At 39.7% G+C, this 14495-nt stretch overlaps 1 protein-coding gene across 2 annotated transcripts in view; it reads right to left on the reverse strand.

Annotated features, from left to right (window-relative positions):
• Positions 1–2771: 2771 nt before the first annotated feature.
• Positions 2772–14495, reverse strand: part of MTA1-like (metastasis associated 1-like) — a 13398-nt gene continuing 1674 nt past the window's right edge. Inside the window, exons 2-12 of one of the 2 annotated variants that reach the window (XM_018460114.1) lie at positions 13708–13775; positions 13417–13510; positions 10018–10200; positions 7983–8228; positions 7635–7903; positions 7355–7543; positions 6711–7133; positions 6023–6617; positions 4532–4678; positions 3819–4074; positions 2772–3474 (exon numbers count right to left, since the gene is read on the reverse strand). In XM_018460114.1, the coding sequence (XP_018315616.1) occupies positions 3336–3474; positions 3819–4074; positions 4532–4678; positions 6023–6617; positions 6711–7133; positions 7355–7543; positions 7635–7903; positions 7983–8228; positions 10018–10200; positions 13417–13510; positions 13708–13775 (2609 nt within the window). In that variant the 3' untranslated portion in view covers positions 2772–3335. The remainder of the gene's footprint in view (positions 3475–3818; positions 4075–4531; positions 4679–6022; positions 6618–6710; positions 7134–7354; positions 7544–7634; positions 7904–7982; positions 8229–10017; positions 10201–13416; positions 13511–13707; positions 13776–14495) is intronic. The other variant, XM_018460115.1, reaches the window with a different exon arrangement.

The raw sequence follows: 14495 nt of genomic DNA on the forward strand, positions 1-14495 counted from the left end.
AAAGCGGCTAGGTCTGCTTGCCGAGCGATTGAACATGATTGGTTGGTTCCATAGGTAAGAACTAATCATGTTCACAGTCGCTCGGTGAGCAGGCTAGCTGCTTTACAAACTTAAACGCGCTCTATTGTTTCGAAAACAATGAGCATTTAGAAAATCGGGATCCTTAAAAAATCTGAGCCCCTTAAAAAATCTGGACCCGGGGGAAATCACCCCGTCACTCCCCCTCCCCCCCTCTCATCAGGCCTGACTGTAACGTGCTTGAAATGGAAATGGTCCACTATGTGCGAAACAATAATCACAAAAATCAATAATAATTAATGACCAATGTATAAACGTAGAATTGTCGTCGAACAAGTATTAGCTTAGTTAGCCTATTTATGAAATATAAACATATGTGGCAAAAAATACGCAAACATTTTTTACTTCAAAACACGAAACGGTTATTACCGATCTTCCAAAAATGGAAAGCGGAAGCCTGTATATGACTCAAGAATTCAAACGGAATTGATTATTAACATTAATTTAATTACATGCATGGTTGTATGAACTTACTTATTTTAATTAATTACAAATGATCGTTAACCAGTAAAAAAACATATTAGATTTCATTTAGCCAATAACTGGAAACTTTAAAAAGATTCCGAAAATACTTCTTGATAAATTGATATTAATATCAGATCGATTCGATCTTTTACTCTGACGCTGAAGGCTATATTATAAGTCAAATTATTTAATTAATAAAACATAAAGGAAATATCTTGATTTATGAAATATACATACCTTTTGCAGCAGATCAGTTAAAAAAAAACATCTATTCACATACATTAAATTTTAACACGTAATAAAGAAATAGTTAAGTACGAAATGAGATTTTATATAATCTCAAATTATGTCGTTAATTTTAATTAGAGCAAAATAATTTTAATTGTTTAGAAATTGCGGATAATAAATTATAATTGAGTTCTCTAAATTATCAAGAGCATATCGACAATGTAAATTCGTAAATGACCCATCGAAAACATTTATATTAACCGTTTGATGGTTCAACAGAATAAACCGTTTGATGGTTCAACCAGAGAAAAACCTGAGAGTGGACATCTTGGCCTTTTCGTGTATCAAACCTCGTAAGATAATGTCCACGTTTTTGTGGTTCTTTTTCATGCTATTACGTTGGTTAGATAAGGATGATCAAAGTTAATTATTCGTCTTTGTCTAATCCACATAATAGCATGGAAAAGAACCACAAAAACGTGGACATTATCTTACGAGGTTTGATACACGAAAAGGCCAAGATGTCCACTCTCAGGTTTTTCTCTGGTTGAACCATCAAACGGTTAATATAAATGTTTCCGATGGACCCTACGAGATTTGGTACATGAAAAAGGCCGGGATGTCCACTTTCAGGTTTCTCTCTGTGTGTGGTTCAACAGAATAAACATAATTTTGCAAAGGGTAACTAGAATGTTCTATTATATCGATCACAACTTGTCTTTCCATTATTTCTTTTATGAACGAAAGATTTGATTTTATTTAAATTTAATTGTCAATAATCAATTAATGTTCTATTAACATCTGTGTGCTTTGATTTTGAATAAAATTATGTATTGATGTGTGGTCTAATTTCTATTGGAGCGTGGTTGATTTGTACCATATAAGCGAATACACTCGAGCATTTTATAAAATAATCCTTCGCGTGCGAAACAAAGAATAAAATCTTAATTTTTGACATGAGAGAAACATGAGATGATTTAAATGCGATTCAATATTTATTTGCAACACAGACTCTCATAGTATCGAAATAGTCAAAACGATAATCGCGATGTTATTCAGCGTAAAAATGAGATTCGTAATTATGTTAGATGCTTCAGGAATAGGAAGTAGGGAATGCATCAAGACAATTTATTAAACACAGAATTTCTCAATGTCGATATCGCAATACCAAAACTTTTTGCATGTAGTTAATTTTTTGGAACAAGAATCAACGATGCAGCCGAGTATATGATTAAGATATTTTTTCACTTATGCTTATGTTTATTTATTAATTTTTTAGACGGAAGTCATCAAATTTGAAAATTTAATAAAAATATTCACAATGAGCATTCCTTCTTTCTGTCTCCCATACGTACTAATTCATGCCTTCTCACTCGGTTACATATTCTCTCGTCCGATTACATATATTCTCTCTCTCTCTCACACACACACACACACTCTCTCTCTCTCTCTCTCTCTCTCTCTCTCTCTCTCGCACTCTCTTACGCATTCGCTTCCGATCAAACATTCGTCTCTGTTACCTGCATGGCCGTAACATTGATTGTGTCCAGAAAATACAATACTTAATAACTTTGAAAAACATATTGATGCAGATCTCGAAGTACATTCAAAGTATAATGTTATATAACGCCAGTATATTATACTTAGAAGCAGGGTTGGTAAAAAACATGTTTTAAACATGTTTTAAATATGTTTTTTTTATAGTACTATTTAAAGCATATTTGAAGCATTAAAAACATATTTAAGAAGAAACACAGTATGTTTTATTCTTAAAAAAAAAAACTTCTTTATCAACCCTGCTTAAAAGTATACTTGTTCCAAATGTTAATCGAAAGTTGTATCACCGTTGTGTTTTCTGTGCACAGCTATTCATGAGCTTAATCGCAGGTATCGGCCAATATTTTTTATCGCTATTAAATTCGTACCTTTTCGGTACTTGGATGTGTCCATGTATATATTAAATGTGTTTGTGAGATGTGTGTATGTGTGTATGTATATATATATGTGTGTGTGTGTGTGTGTGTGTGTGTGTGTGTGTGCATATATATATATATATATGCAATATATGTCGTGTTAAATGAGCTGGGTATGTATGTGTGTGTTACATAGCTATGTGTAGTATAATGTATATGTACATTCAATTAATAATTATTATTAATAACAACAATAATTAATACGAATAGAAAATCATGTTTCGCGTTGTATGACTTAGTTCGCTGAACATTAATTCTTCAGTAAGTAGTAAAGTCGTTACAGTTCAACGATATTCTCGATTGTGCAACATGCATGTTCGGTCAAGCAAGGCCTTTTCTTATTACCACGACTTGCTCAGCTTCCATGAGAAGAAGAAATTTTATCATAGAAGAGCTTTTAGGATCATTCGATTTTTAAGTTAGCGATTGTTGTTTGATCCCATCGGAGCTGCCGATGACAATACACGAAACTGTGACCTTTTCACTAAATGTAGTTTCACTTGTTAAAGATTACGTCAACAGAGTTATGCCTCGCGATTAGCGAACCGACATACAATATCATTCGATTGTGTTCATCTTTTTTGTGCGAATTCAATCCAAGATGACAACCATTTCGTCTTGGCGACCTGCTCTTTGGAGGTGAAGTGGATTCAGGGGGAGTGACATTCTGCGCCACGGTTTGCGCGCTGCTCTTCGTAACTCCACCGAAGAGAGAGCTCTTCTAGCTCTTCTGCAATTTGATAAATCGAAAGAATTAGCATACATATCAAACGTATACGTTACATTATAATCGCAATTACTAGAATACTACGATGAAAATAAAAAAATCTTATACCAAAATTTATAAATATTAAGAAACATAAAAATCGAATTGAAGAAATGAGAATAAGCCAATCGCAAATAATATATCCTTTTCGCTTAATCTTATTTCTTTGAAATCTTTTTCAATAATTGATAAATTTGTAATCAGACAGAGACTAAAGACTTCTTCACACTTACACACTGCTTTACATTAATTTTCTTCGAAATTGATTTATCTTTGTCTTCGATAATCCCTCTGATTTTTATACTAACTTGATCTGTTCGGTGGCGCGGAAGTAGACATCATCGGGTGCGTCCATCCAAGACATGACTTGCTTCCGTGCGTTACTTCTGGACAACGGCGGACCGTGAGGCAGCGGATGAGAGGCTCTGCCGTTAAGAGGCGGTGCGAGAGGAAGAACTGCGGGCGCGGGATGTTCCAGCGTGTGCTTCGGATGCAGTTGTTGCGGATGATGAGCTCTTTTCGCGGGCGGTGCACCAGAAGGAAGTCCTGCGTTCAGGGCGATACCTAAAAACGAATGAGCAAAGACTCGCGACAATTTGAAAGAATCCTCGAGTACAATCATATTTGCAAGATATCTTTTTTTACAACGTGTTAACGATTATCAGCTTGATATTGCGTCAAAAATATGATTTCCTATTTATTCAACATGTGTTAGTATACAATTATAAAAATCCTATTTGTCAGGTTAACAATCGTTACTGGTTTAAGATCCTTTCCGCTAATAATTCTACGTAAAGAGAGAGAGAGAGAGAGAGAGAGAGAGAGAGAGAGAGAGACACAAGCCATTTTAACAGAATCTTGCTTCTTGGAATGCATATACAACTTTCTCTCTTTTTGTTACTTGTAATAACAATTTGTTATAAAAAAATTTTTTTCTATGGATTTATATTCTATTTGATAATTGATTCTTTTTATTCTTAATCACCAATAAAATAGTGCGAATCAAAGTAATGAAACTTACCATCTGAACCGTTAATTTCGTCGAACGATCTTGGGCGTTTCAAGATATTCTGTTGGGTCGACATAACAGGCTGAGGCTGAGGTGGCGTCAACGTGAGCCTGTCCACTTCAGGTTTATTTGGTACCCTCTCGTACAAAAGACTGCCGTCTACAACGTTAATACCTTATGTTACCAAATAATAATATGTATCACACACACATGCACATGTATATGAAGATAATTAACTGAATTATTTCTATCAGTGATGCAAATACTTTTTTTAGTATAATTTCTTTCCACATTGTATAAAATTATTTCAAACAACACAAGAAATAAAAATATTTATATTTATATGTTCCCGTTGTATATCATTGTATCACGTTGTATAATATCGTACCTTAATACTTTTATGAGCAACTATGTTTTTTCCACCAATTGATTCATCTCATTATTCTGTTCATAAAAGTATTAAGGTACGATTATAAAAAGATTAATAATTAATTATGAGTTATTTAACATTTTATGTCAATATATGCCAGAATAAAGTATAAAATATCTCGTAAACTTGATATTTTTTTATATCACTACCTAATACTTTTATATATTCAGAATAATTAGAGGAATTATATTGTATAAAAAAATCATACAATTCCATTTAAAAAGGTGACCTTGAAGTCTCAAAAAATATGACCTTGAGAAAAATTTCTTGCTCATCATAATGCGCTCCTTCGAATCGAGCAACTTTAAACTTAAAATTTTTTAATATCCTTCCTCTCTCTATCCGTTTATCCTCCTCTCTCTCTTCTTTTCGATCGGCTGCGTCTAGTTTCTTACTGTCTTCGCGTCGTTGATCTGTTTTGGATCACGAATACTATTTCACACTTGCGCTTAACCTCTCCATACCATTGTTACACTATTACCCTTATATTTCGTATTTCGCATTTTTGTACTTCTTCTTTGCATTTTTCTTACATTATAATTTTACTTCGATCTTATTGCTAATTTTCTCCGCTTTCAATTATACTGTTTGCAACTACTACTCGCTGCTCTCCTTTCTGGTAGGCGTTAAAGCAGCAGTTTCTGCTGGTGCCTCACCATTATCGTACATTTGTTCTCTCATTCGTTACTGTAATCTTTATTAGCTTATTTTTGTAACTCTTATGGATGCACAAGTAAATTAAATTAAACTAAATTAAATTAAAATTTTTTAACTTTTTCCTTTTGTATTTTCTTGTATCATTAAAAACAATGGAGATATTTTAGATGATCAAGAGGAAACACCCTGTATTATTGTGTATGTATGTAACTAAAATAATCAAGCGTGTTGGTTAATATAATGATAAAGTAATATTTCCAATATAACAGACAATTGTCAATTTTTTAAATAATTTTATAAGTATTTCATTTATTATTTATCGAAAAATGTTGAGACTACTGTCTCGAAAAGTTTTACTTACTTATCTGATTTCTAATTTTTTTTTCACGCATATAAAATAATTGCTTGTTATATACCCGGTGCCTTTGGCGGACGTGGAAATGAGACTCGTTCGGGCTGTTTGCGTTGTGCTGGGGCAGTTAGTGTCAGCCAGTCCCAGTCACCGGGCTGCCGAGGTGCTGGATGATCGCCTAGGCGCGAGGCGATGTCGATCACTTGGGGACGCGGCCGAGGCCGTACGGCGCGTGCAAGGATACGTAGTTCCGTAGGTGTTTTAGATGCCAGCTGGGCGCATAGGTGCCGCAACGGCGCGGCATTCACCGGCTGATGGGGCGCCCGCGCGGCGTGACGTGTGCGCAATTGTGCGGCGCACAGACGTCGCGCGGCGCGCGCCAGCAAGGAGGTGCGCAGGTAGAACGCGGACCGGGTCTTCATGACCGGCCGCGGCGATCCGCCGCCGCCGCCGCCGCTTCCGGCGGGGCCGCGCAGATCCACTCCATGCGCGCTCGCGTAGTGACGGCTCAAGTGAGCCTTCAGTTTGAACTCCTTGCCACAGGAGGGAATGCTGCATCGATGCGGCCTGTGCGCGCCGCCCATCCCCTTGCTTTCTTCGTCCGAACCGGCGCCGGCGCGTTTCCTATCGAGATCGACGTCGTCTATGCGTGACGGCACCTGTAGCAAAAAGAAAAAAAACCGGCATGAGATATAAAAGTTCGTCAGTACCGCAGTAATCTTGTGTCGTTATTGGACCGATTCTACACATACCTTGAGCCCTCCGTACTTCTTCCAATACGTCCAACAAGATTGACAGAGACGGTATTGCATATGCGTCGGTCCCCAGGAGTACCACTGTGAACTCTGAACGACCTGACAACCCTCACAAGGTTTCCCACCCACTCCGACCATAAGTATTCCGGAATTGTCACCCACCATGCTGCCGTTACTGTTACCATTTAAAACGCTAGTTGGCTTTCCGTTACTGTTGCTATTACTATTGCCCAGAGGTACAATCGTGGCGGTGGAAGGAGCGGTTGTCGACGTAGGGGTTTTGTTATAATTCGGTATGTAAACTTGCTTCAGTTTACTCTCCGCTTCTACAGCTTTCACTCTCTTCTGCTGAACATACCGATCCGTCGTTTTCCACATGTAATAATACTCGATTACGTTCTTTAATGTTTTCCATGGTAACTGGAAGACAAAAAATGTTTATAAATCTGTTCAAACATAACTGCGTTTTTAGAACACATGAATATACACAAATTGTTGGCTATTGGGTCGTTCATTGTAAATAATAAGAATTATGTCGTCCATGTGCGAGGTTACATACATTGTAATCAAGGACTTTCATAAACGACACAACACTCAGCCGATATTTTATGTGCTCTTGCTCTTATTTAAGGCGTGCTTACAAAGTCCGATCGTATATCCGCAAAGTCCTTTCCATATTTCTCGAGCGCCTCTTCGAACAGATTCGCCTCGGACGCGCTCCATTCCTCCATCTCATCCCGACACAATACGGGACCTGTACTAGGTACTAGAGACGCTAAGGCATTCGATAAGTCGTAGGCATGCAGATGCAATGTGTCCATCGCGTGAAACTATAATATAATTTAATGAAATGACAATACTCTTTCTAAGAATATCAATTTAACTATTTATATTTATCTGTCCACCGAAACTGTTCCTCACCAGAGTAATGTCTCTAGATGCAGCAGCTGCGGACATATGCAAGGAGGGCTGCTTAATGGAGGACGAACAGTCTAAGGCTCTCGCGAAGGTGCCTACTGATCTGCTAACGACGAGGAATTGATCAATCTGACGATCTGTCAAATTATGTTTCGGAGTCCAAACCAAAGTCTCCAAGTCTTGTAACCTGCGAGTATCCGCCTCTCTTTCTGGCATTGTCAATACCGCCGGTATTTCTGTTGCTTGATATCTATTACCTACTCTAATTTCACCTACAACGTAACAGATATAATTTTGTTAATTTCAATTTGTACCGTATATATTGTACGTAAAAAAAAAATGCCCTCTTACCTTTGTCAGCAAGCAAAGTACGCTGAGCAGGGTCAAATACTAAGCAATAAAAAAATGAATCCTCCTTGTTTAGATAGCTCGTCAAGGATTCGGTTTCATTTAATAACGTAACGCAGCATTTGCCTCTGATGTGCGTAGCCGGCATAGTCTCCACTTGTCGCGATAAAAACAGCTCTCTGTGTTTCATTTGGTGACGTTGCTTAGAACTTAATTCTGTTACTCCTCCGGGAACACCTTCTTCCATCCCTATACATGATAAAAAAAAGCGAAATAATATTTGTGCCACGTATAGAGATAAAATATCTTCTCGTAGAAAACAATATAAATTCGAATTACAAAAGAAATTTACCAACATTGAAGAAGTTAAAAAGCTGAATAATCATATATACTATATAGAACAAAATAATACGTTTAATTTTCTAAGCAAATTATGAATTGTTACATTTTACTTTTTATTAATACGTTAATAAAATAATATTAATTAAAAGCAGTCATATCACTATAAAAAGACATCATTTTCTAAAGGGCATGCAGAAGAAAAAATAACAATACTATCTATTGTATCCAATATAAACGTAAAAGCTAAATACGCGAGAGAAAACGGAATGTTAAAATTCTCATACTTGAACATCCATGAAGCTATTTTACTTTCCATTATCATTTTTGTCGCTTGTGCTTTTAACTAATGTCTTAATAATTTCTATAATAAAATTCGATATTGATTTGGTATCGAGTGGAAGTTGATTTTATGCGACGTCTTGCAGCTTTCGATTAACCCAAGACTAACGTGTCCCGAGTTAGCATTATCTTTTTAATTAATCTCTTACTCATCTATTTCGCAGGAAGTTAAAGTAATGAAGTAAAATGAAATGCAGGGACACGGCAGAATCAATGAAAACTCGAGCACAGTACTGAACAAAAAAAAAAAAAAAGAAAAAATCAGCAAGAGCGGGCAACATAAAGGCAAACGAAGAATAATTGCAAGGCAAAAATAATAATCTGCAACGTAAAGGAGATTAACTGTCGATAAAAAATTATGTCGTTTAGAGAAGCCTCAGATTACTAAAGTGTCATCACAAATATAATGCGGCGGGATTCATTTTTAATCTATATGTGAATGATATATGAATGACAGTGAGAATGCATCACGGCAACAAATAGACTAATGAACTGACGATATAAACCGGGAGAATCGAGAATATTTAAAGCTGCTAAACGGACAAGATCAAGAAGGCGAAATAAGATGTTCACGAGAAAATCTGCTGTTCTAAATATAAGATGCTGTATTAAATGCGAAAAGTCAATAATGCTAGGTGAGGTATTTATATGAATGATTGCGAATGCATGCAAATGAATGATTTGTACGGGCATTTTGATAAAAGTCACCGAACTCCTTATCAATTAACTAAAAGAAAGGAGCCCGGTTATGCCCAATTTATTGTCTCTTTGGCCTTACAGTGAAATTTGTCTTGACTCACGACATACACCAAGATTACAAAGAATTTTGGTAAATCCCGCCGCTAAATCAGTAGCCTTGTATCGTCACTGGCTTCTATATAAGACTAATGAGATAATCAAAAGATGCAAGTTGTATGCCGTTCATCGACGAATCTACTAAACGCTTTGGAATTACGAAAACACTCAATTTCAATTTTAAATATGTCAATTATAAATACGTCAAAATGATAAAGCTTCTATAATTCACTATATAACTGCTGTGGCTATTTTAAATAATTATTTATTTTAATATCAATTTTTTTATAGAACTGTAAATGTTCTACTATCAATAAAATATTGAAAATATTTGTGCTCAAAACTGGCCGTTTAACATTCGCAAAGATGATACAAATATAATAAAGTTCCAAATCAGCAACTATAGTATTCAGCGAAAAATGCATAAAAATAGAATTTCGTGTACAAACAAACGTTTATACACTCCTTAAAATAATTATGTGTGCAGTCGCTATTTCGCAAATACAAAGCTCGATTAGATTCGTCGGTAATGGTCATCTTTTGATCAACTACTCTCACTCACCATGGGGCTCTTGGGCCTCTGATAATGGGGCCTTCAGCCAGCCCCCTTTCCCGCCCCCTTTGATCATCACTTTGGGCCCGATACCATCTTTATTAGTCATTTCCTTAGTAGTGTCGGGATTCTCGAGTTTCTGATTCTGTGTACTCGCAGGGGATTCTGACCTCTGCTGCTCCGCGCTTGCCACTGGAATTTTCATTACAAGAAACCCACTCTACGTATCTTTCTTTTTCTAATTTTGTACACAATAACGCAGGAAGACACACGTACGACTGTGCTAAGCGCAATCTTAGAGCCCTTACGAAACTCTACCGAGTCGTCCACCTCTTACGTTCCTTACGCTTTTATATCATATCGATTCTCGCACACTAGCCGACACGTCGTCCGGTTCATCAAGTGCAATCGTGATTGCGCAATTGCGTTACGTGCGATTCGCGATCATGATTATCTCGGCCAATTCCGTCCGCGTTTCTATTTACCATTCATAGCTCCACGTCGTATTTTCATTCGTGCGACGTACGAGATCAATACCTCCGCCACGTTGACCGTTCCTCCGCGGGATCAAAATACCACCTCCGGCGTTGAACCCTCATTTCGAGTTTCACAGACGTGTGCGTAAAACGACGGAGTAGATACCCCGTAATTAGCGCCCGTGCATTTTTCCGTGGTTCGAGTCGGCGTTTCCTCGGCGAGCCGCGCTCGGGAAAGCGCGCGGAACAAAAGGTGGCGAATCGTCGGCGCCTCGTGATCGACCGGCCATCATAAACAGAATAAAAATTCATTACAATCGGCTGGACTTTCGCCATCGTCTAATTAGCCATTGATTCATCTAACGCGGTCCGTACGCGAATGTTCCACCGGCCGACACAGGTTGAAACCGATTTCTCTATAAAACCCTTTTCCTTCGACTCCCGTTCGTCCCTTCGTTCCCCGCTTACAGTCACACGCGGACACACCCGGGTGCGATAGCGCTCGTGGTGCGTGTGTATCGACTTCCGCGAAAGACAAAGGAGAAAACGTATATTCCTTTTTTTTTACGCGAAAATTCGAGGTACCTCGGAGGAGCAAGACTGAGAGAGAGAATGTGAGAGAATAACGAAAAGGGAAGAGAACCCAATTCGGAGCAAATACCGCTGGACGAACGCATATACATGACGACGATACCGTTACATATACATACACACATACATATATAAACATTTATATAGATATATATATATTTATATATATACAATGTGTGTGCGCGCGCGTGTGTGTATATATATATATATATGTATGTACGCACTTGGACAGGCGCGAAAGAAGAGGAGAAGAGGAAGAGAAGGAGAGGAATAAAGGGGGGAAAAGGGGAGTTTGGCGAGGCAAGGGGGACGAACGTACGGGGGAGAGTGGTAGCAAATGCTTAAAACGAAGATGGCTAGTGGGGCCCACCATTTTCGCCCGGGCACACACGTACACACGTGTAGGTGTGCGTCGGTGTGGGGAAATACACGTAACATATACCCAAGCAACCCCTGCGTCAGCCATCCATTTAGTTGAGGGTGGTGGGTGGACCGAGTGGGTGTAGGGGGAAAAAGGGGGGTGGAGGAGGAGGGCCGGGAGGTAGATGGAGATGGAGGATGAGGAGGTGGAAAAGGGGGACCTAGCGGGTGCACCAGCGTCCCCCCTTCGTCCACCCCCATCCCCCCCCAGGCAGATCGATACAACCCCCGTCTCCCACAACCCGCCCAACCACCCCCGCAACTTTACTTATTATACATTCCCACCCCAAATCCCCGCGTCTCATTATCTTTGTCATTGCGAAGGAAAAATCGAGAAAGCCCGGAATAACGTGTAATTCTACGCGCGCGGCGAACGAAACAGAAGTGCGTGCGTGCGTGCGTGCGTATGCCTACGTGTATGCGTGTACATCGCGTGTCTCCTGAGAACGCGATTTTTTTCCCGTCCTTGGAGAACGTATTAATGTCGGACGGAATAAACGGATCGTTTCGCTTAAAATCAACCACGCGCGAAATATTCGCACCTCGAATGAGTGCGAGATTTCCGAAAGCGTCTTCTCGGGATCGATCGATTTAAGCAAGAATGCGAAAGGGGACGATTTTTTTTTCTGAGAAACGGCTATTTCCCCTCTAATACAGATATATTTCTGTTATAGATTCTCGTCACAACAGATTCTACACAACTCAAACTAACAATAAGCTCCCCCGAGTATAACCGTGCTTTACACGACGACGATCACAAAGGTAATTTTTTCGGAAACTATTTCCCCTCTAATATAGATACATTTCTGTGGATTCTCGTCACAACAGTTTCTGCAAATCAAACTAATAATGAGCTCCTCCTCCGAGTATAGCTGTGTTATACGACGATCGCAAAGACAGTTTTTCTTTTTTTTTTCCGGAAACTTGTTATTTTCCCTCTAATATAGATACATTTCTGTGGATTCTCATCACAACAGTTTCTGCAAATCAAACTAATAATGAGGTCCCCCGAGTACAGCCGTATTATACGACGACGATCGCAAAGGTAGTGATGCTTCGCGACTCTTTCTGTGAGTCACGGCATACACACACACACGCGCGCGCACGCACGCGCGCACGCACGCACGCACGCACGCACGCACGCACGCACGCACGCACGCACGCACGCACGCACGCACGCACGCACGCACGCACGCACGCACACACACACACGCGCGCGCGCGCGCGCAGAGGTGCGCGCGGTGTCTCTCGAATTTTCGTACCGCCTGTATCGCGAGAGGTGTCTCTCGTCAATAATGATTGCCAAAGCGGAGAAAATCGATACCGCTTGGAAATTGCGGCCAGAATCTTCCGTGCTGGGAGATGAAACCGTGCTCGCGGATGAAATTTTCCTCACCTATGAACGGTTATCGATCTGCTGTACGCCGGCAAGCGTTAAAACTAACTCGTCCTTCTCGTACTTTATGGTAATTCAACGTCTCGCTCGTGTCGTCGCATTTTGCGTTCGCTCGAAAACCGCGATTTCGTCGGACCGTCGCAAGCGGGTGGCTATCAGGATCATCTCCTGAGGGATACGCGCGCGGGATTCGCTCCTTTTCCGCGTCGATATTAACGAAAGCAGGCAATTCGTGCGTTGTTAGTAATACGTTAGTATACAATTCGTAAATCCAGGACTGTGTTACAAAACGCTCATCGGAATAGATCTTCTCGAAGAAGCGTGTTTAGCTTACATCTAGAAAAAGGGAAGTATTATTTTCCTGGTATTACGTGGAATAAAAAAAAACGTGCGTGAAGCGACGTAGAGAGAAAAATCGAAATAATTCTATACTAACGTGAGACTCTCTGACACACGGTCTTCCCATACCTTTACAAATATTTACGATAACACGGTAGTTTGCGCGTGTGGACGTGTGCTACTTACATTGATGTTTGTCTGCTAGCATAACTAAGGTAGTCGGCAAATCCCTCCGCCTGAAGAAACACATGACTTTTGCTTCCACATTCCCGTTCGCGGTCTGGAAGAACCGAAAATGAAAAGATTAACGAATTTTTACCGTCGAATCTATCGCTGTAGCCTAGGTATTATGCATACATCTGCATTATTATGAGAATTTAAATACATTTAGATAGAAGAGACGAATATAAATAGCCGGTCGATCCTCATTATAATTTCTCGCTAAAATGCAACAGCGCCGCTCTTTCGATACCTTACCTTATTTAATTCTTCTATCCTCCTAATCTGATACGGCGACGAGGTGGCAGTCTCAAAATACACGTAATCTAAAAAAAAAATAGCAATTGTATCAACAATCTTGTAACGAGTAAAGAAAAAGAGAAAAGCTACAAACTATACATTATCCTTTAAATTATCGCGAAATCTACAAATTATACTTCTCCCTTTTGAAAAGCAAAGGGATTTTGATTACCTCGCGTCTAATATAATCGTCTTCTCTCGAAAATCTTATTCTTAATCTAAAATCAAATTAGAGATACGTTAGAAACACATGTTGTGTCAACGACGAGAAGAGAGAGGAATTGGAAAATCTTTCTCCGGAAAAATCTGTAGAGGCGGAAACGGAGGTAGAGATTTCGGCCGAAATGCACGCTGCCGTCGTTGCTGCCGGTGATACAAAATCGAAAAGCGAAGGAACGGTAGGGGACAGAGGTAGGGGAAGGGAAAGCGGTCATTATCGAGATCTAGTGCGCGGCACCTCGTGTACGACGCATCGATACAACGAATAGCGGCGACTTCGAGCGGTCAGGATCCAATTTTGATCCGCGAGATTTGTCGCGCAAGAAATTAGCGTGACCTGGACGTGAGAGAGAGAGCGAGAGAGAGAGGACGGTTGCGCGGGAGAGGAAGGTGGCAGATGAAGAGCAGGGGGGGGGGGGGAGGGGGACAGAGAAGAGAGACAGAAAGAAGAGAGTTACAGAGAGAAAAAGAGAGTGAAAGAGAGAGGAGGAAGAATGGAGAGTCGGACGGGCGAGGAGGGGGGGGGG

Source organism: Mycetomoellerius zeteki, unplaced genomic scaffold (assembly GCF_001594055.1).
Source record: "Mycetomoellerius zeteki isolate Tzet28-1 unplaced genomic scaffold, Tzet1.0 scaffold913, whole genome shotgun sequence".
NCBI classification, from domain to species: Eukaryota; Metazoa; Arthropoda; class Insecta; order Hymenoptera; family Formicidae; genus Mycetomoellerius; species Mycetomoellerius zeteki.